Genomic DNA, 16,981 nt, shown 5'->3' on the forward strand with positions numbered 1-16,981 from the left:
ATTTTCTAGCTGAAGATATAGAGAGATGAACGAGAAAAAAATCTTTATATTTTATTTTTATGGACATATTTACATTCTTCGAAAACAAACCAACATGTACAATAATAAATGGTTTCTAATAAAATTTTAACAGATGCATTTACAATAAAATGAGTTTCTGAAATATAATGTGGATAAGACAGTGTGTACATTTTTCAAATGATAATAGTTTTGTTACAAATGTACACAATTATTTTAGTTTTTCGTGTATCGAAAATATGATCCATTTGTTTCAATGAAATGAACTGAAACATACATATACAAACAAGCCAACTGATGTATTCTTGTACCAAGCACAGTCTGCTTAAATTACTGCACATTTGATGACTAGATGAAAAAAAGAAAAAAGATTACAGGGAATTCTATAATGAACCATCAGACGAGAGCAAAAACAAGGTAGTTTTTTTTCCCCCCCTCTCTACACACTAGTGTGTTTATCAATAGATGACAGGGCCCATATTTTCGAAGCAATCTTAGCCTACAAAATCGTAAAATTAGCATAAGCTATGATGTCACTATGGCGTGTGCTGTTGTGACGTCGCACCCTACGATGGTTTTACTATTTCTTGGCACTAAGAGCTTCGAAAATATGGGCCCAGGTGGCAATTTTCAGTGGATACTGCTTCGTTCACCAAAACTGCCCATTTTTTGTACGTTTGTTTTGAAATCTGTTATAAGATGCACAGATTTCTATGTAATAGTTAGAGGACGAGTAACAATACTTTATCGGCGTATAAAGGTAGTGTCGCACGAAACAAAGGCGAGGTGTTAGCCGAGCGTTTTCTCGTGCGACACTAACTTTATACGCCGATAAAGTATTGTTACTCGTCCTCTAACTGTCTTAGAGCAGAGCCAAAATCTTGTGCAGCAATACCGCTTATAAAGTGAATGTCTGAAGTACTTTATCGGGAGATAAATGTACTTCACGTGACCAAATATGAAGCTCCCATTGGACTAGAAATTCAGCTGTGCTCTAATTGACTGTTTACATCCAATCAATAATAAATCAATGTGCTCTAGTGGTGTCGTTAAACAAAAAGAAACCTTCTATTTAATTAAAGTATAAAGTAAGCATTACATAATAGTAAAAAGAACATTTTAAATGTTTTTTTAGGTGTGACATTTTTCACCGGATTTCAAATAAAGAATTATTCAAAATCATACTACATTCAACATTTTACCTACAAACTAATAGTTTTAAACAGCAATAAATGGGAAACATTTAGAGCTAGACATCTTCAAACTTGGCAGGAAAACAATGTATATTCACCACAAACAGAAAAATTAATTTTTACACTGTCATCACATCAACTACACACAAATAAACACATTCTTGGACTGTTCAACAAAGATATAAAGAAAAAACAACATTTCAAGCTGATGTTAAACACAAAAGATTTTTAGCATCCATTGTTAATAAAACATGTCCATCATAAAACTTCCAAAAGTTGTCTCTCTTTTCTACAAAAAAAATCAGTAACAATAGTTTTGATATTTTGGGATAGGTGTCCACTGTAGCAGAATTACATCTTCTGCTGATAAAAACTGTTAATAAATACACATGGTTTAGTCTTCCTAGAATAAATCTTCAAGTCAGTGTTATTGATACTGTGGTGCTCCACCAAATATGCTGCCTTGTTGGACTGGTGAACCCGATGGTTGATTTGGATCGTCCATTACCATTCGGTTTGCTGCGGAAAAAAAAATATATTAAAAATTCAGAACATGAAATTTAAAAAAACAGTAGAAACCTTTTAACATAGAATATTACGGTTACTTTTTCTCAACACAGTTCTTTCCCATTCCAATCGGTGCCCCACAACTGATATATCAAAGGACATATTTAAGGATATTAAACAAGTTTCCATTCCATATCATGTTTATGTCCCAAGTGAAATCATTTTCAATCGTCACAAGCTTTAGCAAGTGACACTGAAAATTATTTCACAAAGGACATAAATATGATACGAGATGGTTGCGAGTTAATATCAATATTTATTACCCAAAATCGATTTTAATTTAAATCACTCAACTCATTTGGTTGACTGTCTTGCACGGTTGTAGTGCACCAATCGATGATGTCATGTGATGTTGAAGTGTTAAGTCCTACTTGGCGTTCCAGTGGGACGTATCACTTTGATATGTACCAAGATATTTTTACCAATACGTGTAATAAAGTCTAGTTCTTTCTATGGGAAAGTGCACATAAAATATTCCTTGCTGCTTTTCAGTATGAATAGCAGTTTGTGGATTTCCTCCTTCTAAACTCAACCAAGTGTCAAAATAACCATGTTCAACACCAAATAGCTGTAGTTTAAAATATGCTGACGTGTCGTTAAACAAATATTGCTTTCCATTGTTATTTCTTTAGTTATAGATCGGTGCAAAACATTAATGTTTAGAACCATCAGGTGTTACCTGGATTAAACTGTTCTGCTGTAAATCGTGTGAACATGATACCCATGCCTTCTATCAAAGCGAGTAGAACACCACCTAAAAGAAAATCCAAAATACTCATGAAAATTATGCATAGTACTCACTGTGCATATACGAGAATATAACACCCATATTCCAGATAAACAACCTGTTTCAATAGCTGCATACTCTCTCTATTTTCAGTTATCAATAAATAATACAATTTGAATAAGAATTCTGAGAGTACTGCTAAAACAATACATTTCCCTACTAGCCCAACACATTTTTGTATCTCCTAATTGCAAGAGCTGTAACGCTGTAAAAAATATATAGCAAATCACCATGAAAGTCAAATCTGATCTGCAACTGGGTATGTTAAAGATAGACATAAAATTCCAGATCAATATCTTGAAGTATTGAAAAAACAAGTTTGGAAAATTATATGTGGAACACATACACACACACCGACAGAAGGATGAAACCTATAGTGTGGGACATGGACAACAGACATACAGATGGAGACAAAAACTATAGTACCCCTTCAGTTGAACAACTTTCTAAACAGCACAAACAGAAAGACATCAAACTGGTCAAACTACATATAGATGGAGACAAAAACTATTATCTCGCCTTCATGTAAAATTCTTTAATCTCATTGGTTGTTTGCTGTTGGACAAATCCCTTATACCCGTGGGCGGAGCCAAATTATCTTATACCCTGTCTGTAATTTCCAACAGTTTCCAGCCACCCCAGTTAATGCTAAAGCAATAATTAGATTATAAATAACATTGAAAATCAATCAAGTATACATAATTAATTTTATTTTTACTATAAAATACACTATTTCAATACTTTTAAAAGCTGCAATGTTGAACTGGGCCACCTAATTACGGTCGTGGTGTTATTGTATTAATGCACGATTAGCAACAGTTGTTTTTTTGTTTTTTATTTTTAATATTTTTATTTTTTTACTACATACATTTCTGATAAAAAAAAAAAAAATTGTTTTGTTTTTATTAATATCTGTTTCAAAGAATTTTGTATTACAAACATTTGAAGTTAAAAACTTGTTTATTGATGGAACTATTTTTCGTCACTGGCAAGTGGTTTCGTTCGCGTCCGCGTGGTACGGCTCCGTTAATAAATTGTTAACAATTATTGTCTGGCGTTATTTTGATTATTTGGCTATATGGTTTAACATGTCGGCTCGGGGTAAAAGAACACACAGAGGGTACATAAAAACCCATATACCCCTCGTGATGCTTCTACAACTTATATAGTCCCCCTTCAGTTGAACAACTTTCGAAACAGCACAAACAGAAATACATCAAACTGGTCATACTAACAAAACAGATACTGTCACAAATGAGTGACAAACTAAATATAAATTAGTGTACAGCTAATAAAAGTATTGCCTTCATCTGCTAACTTTCAACAGCAATGAATCAGTATATCACAGCTTATATCAGAAGCTAAATATGGTTAAAATTACTTACCAATAATAGCTGATCCAATCATGGCTCCTGTACCATCTGAAAAGATTTATTTGATATGTATTTCAGTCATTAAAACATCTTTGTTAGTCAGCAACATCTTAACAATGATAACAAACTCAGGATAGTGCCCTTAACCATGGAGCTGAAATCACACTTCTGTGCTTCTCACAAGTAAGTTATTCACGCCATCTCGAAAAATACCCAGTATATCTGATTTAAACCATGTCGACACAGACAACTACTTCTAGGCATCTCTTTGGCTGCAATAAAATTCAAGTGATGCTTAATTAATTTTGAGGTATATAGTATTAATCTGATAGTATATTTACATTCACCGTGTTACCTTGAAACAACAACTGACTGGTCTCAAGGCCTGAGCACAGACGGATCCGGCTTCTCAAGATCTGTATTTCTGCACAGCACTACACCTTCAACATCTAATGACTGTCAATTTAGGGATTTTTTTGACGGGATCCAACCCATCTCGTCCCTATAAGCTGTGCACCCATACAGCCTTAACGAGGCCACTCACGTAGACATATAGATCGGACTTTAAAACTTTTAGACCTTCGTTCAAAATTTTATGTCGAAATTACTTTCTTTTTTAATATTATTAAATAGTCCGATCCTCTCTTCTTTCTTATTTTTCGCTTGTAACTTTTTTTTTTTTTTTTTTCATATTCTATTAACTTTTTTACTACTTGCTATTTTCAAAAGTCTGCCCATTTTTAACTCTACCCTCCCCACCCCCAATCCAGAGTCTTATCGGAGGCAGGACTCGGATGGGCTTGTTCGAAACCCTAGTGGTATATGGGCATGTTAAACTAGATATCTATCTATCATGTGCATTATTAAGTAGTGGAGCATCTGCTCAAATTGTTTTGGTAATTTATATTTAGTTTTAAAACAAAATTCTCTTCTGACTTGGTTATGAAAATATACATTTTTACTTAATTTTGTATTAGTATAAAACTGCAAATCTAATTTCAAATATTATATCTTGTTCCAAGTGAAAATAACCGAAAAACTTGATGAAACTTACTCCTGACAGAAAGTATAGCTCCCGTAAGAGCGCCACTAGTTATTGAATTCCAAGGATCTTCCTTCTTCCTGATATAAACCATAGAACAATCTATTGCTGAAAACAAGCCACCCCACACAGCAAAATTTCCTGAAATTATAAGACGTATTAATATATGGTCTATACATTTTATTTACATAACTCTTATTAAAACAGTTCACGAAACAACTAATAACATAACATTTGTGTTATTTTAACCACTTTCAAACATTGGAAAAAAAAAATTAAATTAAATTACTGAAAAGTCAGTGATTTACAATAAATTTTAGATACATTTGAAACTGTGCCAAATAATTAATGTTACCATATTTATTTGCTGTTTCAATGATAAAATTGATGGAAATACAGATAACTTACCTCCTGTTATTGGAGCTCTTTCCTTTAATGATACGAAACTTCCAATTAATCTCCTGTAATTTCCCTAAAAATTGAAAACATGAAATGTATAATTTGACATTAACACAAGATGAACAAATAGTCACAATAATTGTAAGGCTGAAAATTAGCATTTACTTGGGCACATTATTCCCAATCACAACATTTATTGACTACAACTTCTTTTCGAAACGAATTAAGATTCATATCCTAATATTTCCTGATTTTCGTTGTTGGTAAAACGGTTAAATTTATTATCAAATTAGAGGTCACAGACTGATATCAATTCCACAAAATGACTGTGACATTCAGCCCCAAACCACCTTTTTAACTAAAAATTCCCAGGTATTTCTTAAATAAAAATAAAAAGTAAAGCAGTCATTTTCAGTCTCAATCAAAGCTATTTCCTGTTGTTTTATTATTTCTAGTCAGTCACATGTGCAAAATGATGGAAAATATGAATATGTGAATGTACTGCATGCTATACAGTGCCTCTGCTTATGTGATCTCAGGGAAGACATCTTGCCTGTAATAGTCATACAGTTGAGGGTGTCCACCACAATACAGATACTATTTTTGGTTATGGACGGATACTTACACTTGGTGCATTTCTGAAACCTTTGATGCCATGAAAGAGCATTCCTCCAATAGCTCCCATAGAAAATGCACCACCACAGTCATCCACTATTCTCCATGGACTAGAAAAAAATAATTAAATAAAAGTTGAACATTCAATTTTAACTTATTTGTTAATTATTTTGCAACATTAAAAGGGACATACCCTAGTTTCAACCCATGAAAATTAAGTTTAGTTAATCTACAAACCTGTAAAACATTTGGATAAAGTTACAATTGAGTGAAACATAAGTCTGTGACTTTGAAATGGTGAAATATCCTCTAAAACGAGATTAAAACTGGACTCCATAGCTGTTACTTCTCAGACTCACGTGCATTTTTAAAAATATGAGACACGCATTTTGTGATATTAAAAACACTAGGATGACCAAAAACACTTCGAATGTACGGAAATGGATAATCGAAACAATAAAATCAGTTGTCAAAAATGGCTCCAATAGTAAAAAAATATGCCTTAGTGTTTAAAAACTAGGGTATGTCCCTTTAAGACATTACCCTATTCATTCATTGAACACCATACCTCCCCTTAGATTATGAGGAGCCATTAAGATATTTAATCATATTGCAGTAAGATATTTAATCATATTGCAGTAACTTACTATTAAAAAAAAAAAATTCACTTCTTGTTAAGGAGAGCTAAAAATTACTCTCCTTGAACTAGCCTCAGAGAAGTGATAGGGAGCCAGTGATAACTCCCTTTAAATGGGGATTCCTTATTTAGAAGCCATTGTCACAAGTTTCTGGCTAACAATACTTTTTAAAAGATAATAATTACATATGATAAACATTACAGTAAAATACACCAACTTGGTCATCATTCAATAAATGTTTGGGGTTTGGGTTTTTTAATTACACCCCCACCCCCACCCCCACAAAGGTGGCAGCAAAAAGTAATAGCAATTATATTATTAAATTAATTCAAGTCATACAACTCAGGAATTATCTTTGCTGTTACTGAATTATTTTATTTTGTCCTAATACACTCGGATGTCCACTGGTAAACTCAAGACGTTTGGTAGTAGCTAGTTAAAACGATCAATGCCAACATGATCTATTAGGCCACCTATTTTTTATTAAATGGTTTACGGATTTTTTTCCCACAAAATATATGTAGGTGGTCGAAATAAAAATAAAAATAAAAGTTTTGGATCCATTTTTTAATTATTTTTTTCTGTCGGGGAAAACCCCCCAAAACAATTCAAATCCAGATTATTCATCATGAACACACACACACACACATATATGTTGCAAATGGATTTTGTGGTTGCATGTACTTTCTCATTCACTACCATTCTGTTTCCCGGGTTTTACAGTATTTATATCTCGTTTAAATAACTAATGTGGATATATTCATGTTATTTCAAAACAATTACACTAATAAATATATAATCGGGGCGAATCAACTCACTTTTGGGGCGAAACAACTCCGTACGAATAAGATTTTAGAACGAACCAACGGGTCTAAGGGCGAAACAACATAGGGTTCGAAATGGTTTTAGGGCGAAACGACCCGGATTCAACAGAAATTGGTCTGCATATGTCGTAATTTTACTGCTTTGGCATTCACATGATTCAGGCAGATAAATACTGTATTATACATAGATGCTTATTGATTTATACTTTTGATATGTATTTATGATGTTGATACAGACATACTATGATAAACTGTTCAATTCTGCTACTTGAAATTCTGATTTCGACATATAGCCGCTTTCCACAAGTATCAATAACAACAACAACAAGATGGTGGCCATGCACCTGTGCACCCGCACAGTACACAGCAAAGTCAAAACGTAACGTACTTCTGAATAAATAATTTAACAAAGACAGAATATGATTTGACAAGTATAATTTTGGGGAAAATATCCTTGAATTACTTTTTTTTTTGGTCAGAACGGCGGTCAAAAAAAAGAAAAAAAAAGTAGGTTTGCATTTTTATTTTTCTAGCGGGGCTTTTTAATGAACTTCGGCGGATCCATAAACCTATTAATCAAAAACGACTGGCCTTACAATGTGTTTACTTATTACCGATGAAACAAACACAAAGCACCAACACAAATAAAAAACATTTTCCCTTCCGAACATGCCTCATCTATAATTGGAATATTACGACAATTTTCGGAATTCAGAAACAAAAAACGGAAATTGTGACTGTTTGCAGCATATATATATATGTGTGTGTGTGTGTGTGTGTATGCATGCGTGCATATATATATACTCTTCAAAAGAAGAAACGCAAAACCACATTGTCGTAACATTTGGAGAATTGATTTAATTATTGAATGGTGAGTCCGATAATTACCAAATGTTGCAGGATTGTTCACAATTCACTCTAGTCCATTGTGAGTAAGTGATAGGACACACCACCAAGGTCAAGGTCATCTGGAGTCAATACCGGGTGTGGCCTCCGCGTGTGTTGACAACTGCCTGGCACCGCCTGCCCATTGAAGCAACCAGAGTACGGATGACGTCCCGGGGGATGGTGGCCCACTCGGCCTGCAAGGCTGCTGCCAGCTCAGGCACGGTCTGGGGCTGTGGTTGTCGCTGTCGGAGGCGTCGGTCCAACTCGTCCCATAGATGCTCAATTGGGTTCAAATCCGGTGATATCGATGGCCAAGGAAGGACATTAATGTTGTTGTTCTGTAGGAAAGCCGTTGTGAGACGTGCTGTGTGAGGCCTGGCGTTGTCATGTTGGAACACTGCATTGGCGTTGGCCATAACTGGAACGATGTGTGGCCGGAGGATCTGGTCAATGTAGCCATGTGCATTCAGGTTGCCCTGCACGTGGACCAGGTCAGTTCTGCCAGTGTGTGAGATGCCTGCCCACACCATGACACTACCCCCGCCGAATCTGTCCACTTCCTGCACGCAGTTTGCCGCACAACGTTCACCACGACGCCTATACACGCGACATCTTCCATCATGACGTCGGAGCAGAAATCGGGACTCGTCACTGAACCACACCTGTCTCCATCGCAGTTGAGGCCATTGTCGATGAATCTGGCACCACTGCAGTCGGAGTCGACGGTGTTGTGGTGTTAAGATGACACCTCGAACTGGACGTCTGGCACGAATTCCTACCTCACGTAGGCGGTTCCGTACGGTCTGGTCGGATATCCTGCGCAAACCTGGTATTGCTGCGGCTGTGGAGGTGGCAGTAGTCAATCGTTCCCGAAGATGGCGTACCCGGATGTAGCGGTCCTGCCCGGGGGTAGTGACCCGTGGTCGACCGGATCTAGGGAGGTCACGTGTTGACCCATGTTGCTGGTAACGGTCACACAGTCTGGAGATGGTGCTTGGGGACACATGGAATGCCCTGGCAACGGCCGTTCTGGATTCGCCTGCGTCTAGTCGGCCGATGGCATTGTTTCTCTGCGGTTCAATGAGACGTGGCATGTCCTGGATTGTCAACTGTCGGCCAGATACAGAGGCCAGGCAAGCGAACACCCTGCACTTTTATACTGTCGGTGTTCATGTTGCACGTGCAGACAACGCACGTGCAGTGGTGACATGGTTTGCACGTGGCTGCGTTTTTGCGAATATTCACATTTTGGAACTTTATTGTACAGTAGCTGCGTTTTATCGAATGTAACCGTGGGAATGTGTTTGGGACATGCAATGACCTTATATTCACAAAGCATGAACCGGTAGGAAACATAAAATCGGAGTTATAACCCATTTGTACCCTTTTGCGTTTCTTTTTTTGAAGAGTATATATATATCAGTGTTCTCGCTGCTCCATTTTGCCGCCCTTTCACGTTCCCCGCCCTCCTTTATTTTTGAGCGCCCCTCTTTATTTTCCAGCACCTATCTCTGCTATTTTTAAATGCACTTTTTTCCTCACAAAAAACAACGATCAGTCTGCACACTGGACATCAAAGGAAACAAGCGTAATTTAACAGTATTTTTAACAGCCTCTATTTTGTCCAATATCTGTATCCATTTGTATGTTTGATAGACACAATAAAAGTTATATTTTATGTAAGCAATGAAAATATTTTATTTTTTATGGATACGGCAATCTCCGATTGAAAAAAACACCTCTTATTTGGCGCCAAATTTGTCACGTGATCAGAATGGTCATTCTGTCTTTTGTTTCCACTAACGATCGTTTGATATTTTGTCCTCAGTTGCAGATATAATTGGTTGAAACTGATGATTTTTACTTTCTGTTATTCTGTTTATTCAGCAGTTCTTCATAAAATATTGTAAACTTTTCATTTTGAGGGGATATGAACGCTTATAAAAACAACGGAAGTGGCAGTGTTTATCATTATCTGGAGTGCTAAATAAGCTAAATAATATATACACCGTCTTTACAAAAACGAAACTACTTTATCAGCTGGCGATATTTTATCACAGCAAAACCGGAACTGCCCATGAATGTCAGACCGATATCATCTTCGGTTTAATTAAAAGACGAGTCTTTTTATAAACCCCTTTGCACTTTTTTGTAGGCAAAATAAGGAGTATGTCTTTTCTCAGTCTACCAACACACAACAATATGGTAACCAAACTACTCCCCCACCCCACCTTTTTTTTTGCTTTTCGTTTATTGGTGGTGTTTTTTGTTTTTGGGTGGGGTTTTTTGAAGGGTGTGGTGCCGAGCAGCCACCCTCCTTTAATTTTCACCTAGCGAGAACACTATAGATATATGTATATATATATACATATATATGTATATCTATATTTTGTATGTATGTCGAGGTTGACTATTACATACATAGATATTAACGCACTGGCGCAGGGGATAATTAAATCCTTTCTGGCCTCACAAATTGTCCCATGCCGTTGCTGGGACTCGAACCTGTGGCACCGATTCGCCCGCAAATTGCAAGACTAACCACAATACGCTCTGAGCTATCGAAGCTTCCATAAAAAGGAAGCTCTTTTAACTCAACCATATGCATGGGGCCTACAATCTACGCGGTCGATCCCGCTTACGTGCATGAAACAGTGGGCAGACCTGGCACTGGCTAGTATGTATTGATGTATGAATATCTATATGTATGTATGTATGTATGTATGTATGTATGTACGTACGTATGTGTATATATATATATATATAGTTAGTGGTCTAATGTCTGTTTTGACGGCTACTTTTCAATGCATTAACCTGCTGTTTTTAGACTACTGTTGTATCTACGCAGATCCTGTACAAATTGATAAAACAATATTACAATAATGGAAATGAGAGTGTATAAAAAATAAAATAATAATCTGTTTGTCTCAATGACGTCATGATGAGAATGACGTTACGTCATCTTATTGTTAATTTGAAAAAGGCAATATGCCGAAACATGTCATTATTAAATAACTAACTATTGGTAGTAGTTTTTTTTTTTTTTTTTTAATGTAATTTTGTATGTATATACATACATATATATGTATATATATATGTATGTATGTATGTATGTATGTATGTATGTATGTATGTATGTATGTATGTATGTATCATGGGCGTACATGAGGGGGGGGGGGTGACCAACCCCACCCCCCCCTGAAATCGCTTTTTTTATAATTTAATATATCTGATATTATTATATTTACTCAACATAGAAATATATGCCCAATATCTCTGCAATCTATTTTGGAACCACCCCCCTTTTCAAAACTCAACATAGAAATATATGCCCAATATCTCTGCAATCTATTTTTCAAAATCCTATGTACGCCCATGTGAATGTATATATATATATATATATATATATATATATATATATATATATATATATATATATATACTCTTCAAAAGAAGAAACGCAAAACCACATTGTCGTAACATTTGGAGAATTGATTTAATTATTGAATGGTGAGTCCGATAATTACCAAATGTTGCAGGATTGTTCACAATTCACTTTAGTCCATTGTGAGCAAGTGATAGGACACACCACCAAGGTCAAGGTCATCTGGAGTCAATACCGGGTGTGGCCTCCGCGTGTGTTGACAACTGCCTGGCACGGATGACGTCCCGGGGGATGGTGGCCCACTCGGCCTGCAAGGCTGCTGCCAGCTCGGGCAGGGTCTGGGGCTGTGGTTGTCGCTGTCGGAGGCGTCGGTCCAACTCGTCCCATAGATGCTCAATTGGGTTCAAATCCGGTGATATCGATGGCCAAGGAAGGACATTAATGTTGTTGTTCTGTAGGAAAGCCGTTGTGAGACGTGCTGTGTGAGACCTGGCATTGTCATGTTGGAACACTGCGTTGGCGTTGGCCATAACTGGAACGATGTGTGGCCGGAGGATCTGGTCAATGTAGCCCTGTGCATTCAGGTTGCCCTACACGTGGACCAGGTCAGTTCTGCCAGTGTGTGAGATGGCTGCCCACACCATGACACTACCCCCGCCGAATCTGTCCACTTCCTGCACGCAGTTTGCCGCATAACGTTCACCACGACGCCTATACACGCGACATCTTCCATCATGACGTCGGAGCAGAAATCGGGACTCGTCACTGAACCACACCTGTCTCCATCACAGTTGAGGCCATTGTCGATGAATCTGGCACCACTGCAGTCGGAGTCGACGGTGTTGTGGTGTTAAGATGACACCTCGAACTGGACGTCTGGCACGAATTCCTACCTCACGTAGGCGGTTCCGTACGGTCTGGTCAGATATCCTGCGCAAACCTGGTATTGCTGCGGCTGTGGAGGTGGCAGTAGTCAATCGTTCCCGAAGGTGGCGTACCCGGATGTAGCGGTCCTGCCCGGGGGTAGTGACCCGTGGTCGACCAGATCTAGGGAGGTCACGTGTTGATCCATGTTGCTGGTAATGGTCCCCCAGTCTGGAGATGATGCTTGGGGACACATGGAATGCCCTGGCAACGGCCGTTCTGGATTCGCCTGCGTCTAGTCGGCCGATGGCATTGTTTCTCTGCGGTTCACTGAGACGTGGCATGTCCTGGATTGTCAACTGTCGGCCAGATACAGAGGCCAGGCAAGCGAACACGCTGCACTTTTATACTGTCGGTGTTCATGTTGCACATGCAGACAACGCACGTGCAGTGGTGACATGGTTTGCACGTGGCTGCGTTTTTGCGAATATTCACATTTTGGAACTTTATTGTACAGTAGCTGCGTTTTATCGAATGTAACCGTGGGAATGTGTTTGGGACATGCAATGACCTTATATTCACAAAGCATGAACCGGTAGGAAACATAAAATCGGAGTTATAACCCATTTGTACCCTTTTGCGTTTCTTTTTTTGAAGATATATATATATATATATATATATATATATATATATATATATATATATATATACAGTATTTGACCGTAAATAAGCCCAGGGGGCCAAGACAACTCATTGTGAGCTTAGCATGGGGTGGGCTTATTCCCAGACAAGGGGCTAGTTTTGTTGAGAGAAAAAAAAAATTAAATTAAAATAAATAATAATAATTAAATGAACTAGCAAGAAGAAAAAAAACATTCAGTAACACATCTGTTAGTGTTCCATTTGTTATTAATAAATAATAATTGTTTATTAATTAATTTAATTGGGTTTTTCTACTAGTATCTAGTTATCAGAAACACACCTTCTATGTTACAATTACTTACCAGTGCTGTTTATTTACATCCAAAATTTAATGCTGAGAAGACTTAAAACAACAGCAATTAACAACAAACTTAATAGCCTATACACACGTTTCCGACACATGCAGCCAGCTTACATTACAAAGAATTGTCAATCTCGGTCATTGTTCTTAGCCAATCAGAATAAGGTATTTGCCTAATTAGCATTAACTGCAGACCCAGTGTGGTGGTAAAAATAGACATTGGTTTTAGTTCAGACTTGAGCACTTCAAAGAAATACTGCAGGCATGAAATTGAAAACAATGTTATACACTGTTATTGTCAGACAGTTAAATCTCACTGGTGGTAAAATATTGTTACATTTGTGTTTAATTATCTGCAGGAGATATGACCATTTAAATGAACTTTGAACAAACTTGCAGTTTCGTGTTATGTATAAGGCACTGAATTTGGGGGTGGGCTTATTTACCAATGAGGGCCTATTTCTTAAATGCTATCAAAATGGAGGGGGGCTTATTCAAAGACATGGGCTAATTTCCGGTCAAATACAGTACGTGTGTGTATGTATATATATATATATATATATATACTTTTTGTGTGCTAGGACCAACTTGAAAGCTGCCAGACGAAAATAAAAATTAAGCTAATTTCGATTCGTTGGAAATGAGGAATAATTCTGTAAAATGCTATTCATAGTAACGAGAAAACGATTGTCACGACATCTCGCGCCCCGCGGTGCATGTTAATAATACTACATGCTCTTGTGACAGGCTGCACGGTTAATAGTGGTCATTTTGTCCCGACACTAGGTACAGTCGCTAGAATGTCATTGCGTTTGTTATTAATAGATTCGAATCAGTCTGGAAGAAGCTACAAGTGTTGAACTCCGCAGGAAATCCTTAATCAGCCGAGTTGTTCAGATTGGCTTGGAGTAGCGGTGAGAGAGATTTTTCATGACACCCATGGGCATAAAGGCTCCCTTTTGTGTAGGGGGCAGGCTGGTTTTTGCCCGAATTAAACGAAAATGCCCGAATCTGGATAACATCATTTATTCATATTAGTATTACTACCAAAAAATTATATAGGGTTGCAAATGAATCACGATTATAGGGTTGCAAACGATTACAACTAATTTTGAGGGTAGAATGATGGAAATATATTATGGTAAAAAGGTCTCAGGTTAGCACATTTTGCCCGATTATCTCTACCATTTTTACCCGAATTTGAGGTTTTGCTCCAGCATTTCCCCGTCTTGTGCACTTATGATGACACATGTCTATTTTTATTTTCAAAACATATTTTGTTTTCATCAGTGTCATTAAATTGCATCGGTATATAATACAATATTCTAAGAAACTACTCATAAAACTTCAGTGACGTGCTTACAAACACCGAATATCATGACGACTGCAAATGTCAGCAAATTGTAAATATGTTGGTGGCGTGCCAATGTAGGTAGTGTTTTATAACGAAAGTGAGGTAGTCATAAAGAAAATAGCTGGACACGTTGAACGACGGATGGAAAGTTGGTTAGAACATTACCATCAAGCATGTGTCATATGACGTACATCTAGGTCAGGAATTTCCCACCACATGAAGCTTTCCAAAACATTGATGATATTAGCTAACACACAGGTTTTTTTTATTTTCTGCCGAACGATTACAGCTTTTGTACGAACGATCCGTCATTTATGTTAATATTGGTTTTGCATAACCGACAGACGAATGACAGAATTGTTCGTGCCAAATTTGTATATATATATATATACATATATATATATATATATACATACACATATATATACATACATACACATATCTACCAGTAATTAGGACACCACAGAAAGTGTTATGAAATAATTGTGCCTCTATGAAGGCTTAAACAATGAACAACACCTGTAGTAACACATGTAGGTAGCAAGATAAATTGGATTATTATTTGTATGTGTTCATACCTGCATTGCATCATACCGATCTATCTAAAACAATAAATTCAGATCCCTGTTTCATGTGATGTTAAGCAATAAAATAATGTTATTTATTCTGCTTGTTGTTTTAAATGCGTTCTGATTTGAACACATATTTTAATAAAGTCAATGTTTATATCCCACTTTCAAAAGTCAGGACTGACCTTGTGTCCTGCTTCTCACAGGTAGGTAGGTAATTAGGTTAATGTGCTCATATACAACTGCCTCACCAATCGAGGTATCCTTAGAGCAGATGTACAAATGTGATAAGACCAAAATGTCTATCTAAACTAGCAGCTGTTAAGAATCAGCTGTTTTTCGAAAAATCATTCTCTGCTGTTGACATGTTGATCTACTAACAGAATGTCACTGTGTGGAATCCGCCGGATGATACATCACAGGTCTGATGCATCAATCTAGTCAAATCGACTGAGCAGTGGGGTTTTCCCCCAAGCGTTTTACAAAGTCACTTTATTAATAATTGGGATGATATTTTTGTTTTTTATTTTTAATACTGTAATGTTTATGGGTTTTTTTATATACCATGTATTAATAATGTGCCATAAGCGTGGACCTTTAACTTTAAGATTTTAATTGTTCATGTGCATGTCAAACAAAAACCAATAAATGAATAATTTAATTACTAAATTAGCAACATTTTATTAAACAGGTTACAAAACAATTTTCATTTTGTTAATATACATCATTAGACTTAGTCCAATAAACTTGAACTGCCACTGATAGTGTTTAAAGAAATAAATGTGAAAATACAATTATAGTTTATACGTGACAAATCGAAACTTGACATAAAACACGTGCGCCGTTGTTACTATAGGCCTTCGTGACCTTCCATGTCAGTCAGTGGTAATGTTTTTAAGACACAGCATTAAGAAAGCCACACTTCAGTAAAGAATACTTCCAGGAATGTGTCCTTGCATATTATATTCAAATAAACATTTTAATACTCAATACAAACCATGGATCTCTTGCATATTCTTCCATTCTGTCAAACTTCCTTCGTTCGTTCCATTCACCTTTGAAAACCAGTTCCTAAATTGTGATACGCACAGACATACAATTTAGCTGCAAGTCAACAGACGACGTGGAAACAGTTCTTGTGTGAAACGGTTTATAGGTGTCGCTGCGAACAGACGATAATTGCGCATTTATTATGATGCAACAGTGAACGTTTCACTGCACGCGTCAATTACCAATATTTTACGTGAAGTTTTGTTTCTTTCACGCAACTTAAAATTCACACGAATCCCCAGTCGGTTTCGTAGTCAATCAATCAATCATTTATTTATTTCCGTACATGAATTATACAATACAATAACTTTATTTCCATGTTCAAAATAATATGAATAATAAAAACATAGTCTGGTTGACCAGCAAAAATAAAGTACATAAAATATTAATCGCTAACATCAAAAAACTAAAC

General features: G+C 36.7%; 1 protein-coding gene across 1 annotated transcript; it reads right to left on the reverse strand.

Moving 5' to 3' along the window:
* Nucleotides 1-38: 38 nt before the first annotated feature.
* Nucleotides 39-16,669, reverse strand: LOC121367787 (mitochondrial import inner membrane translocase subunit Tim17-A-like). Its single transcript, XM_041492155.1, has 7 exons — nt 16,517-16,669; nt 6,005-6,104; nt 5,389-5,452; nt 4,993-5,121; nt 3,951-3,986; nt 2,458-2,532; nt 39-1,730 (listed from the first exon to the last, which is right to left on the reverse strand). The coding sequence occupies exons 1-7, from the start codon at nt 16,540-16,542 to the stop codon at nt 1,639-1,641; spliced, it is 522 nt and encodes a 173-aa protein (XP_041348089.1). The 5' UTR covers nt 16,543-16,669; the 3' UTR covers nt 39-1,638.
* Between the last annotated feature and the right edge of the window lie 312 nt (nt 16,670-16,981).

This window comes from Gigantopelta aegis, chromosome 3 (genome assembly GCF_016097555.1).
Source record: "Gigantopelta aegis isolate Gae_Host chromosome 3, Gae_host_genome, whole genome shotgun sequence".
In the NCBI taxonomy this organism is placed as follows: domain Eukaryota; kingdom Metazoa; phylum Mollusca; class Gastropoda; order Neomphalida; family Peltospiridae; genus Gigantopelta; species Gigantopelta aegis.

Bases quoted from the DNA above. Each gene is read 5' to 3' on its own strand.
- LOC121367787 (XM_041492155.1), bottom strand. From the start codon at position 16,542: ATGGAAGAATATGCAAGAGATCCATG. The intron at 6,105-16,516 runs GTTTGTATTGAG...ATTTTTTTCTAG, and splicing joins GAATATGCAAGAGATCCATG to TCCATGGAGAATAGTGGATG. The intron at 5,122-5,388 runs GTAAGTTATCTG...TTATAATTTCAG, and splicing joins AAGAGCTCCAATAACAGGAG to GAAATTTTGCTGTGTGGGGT.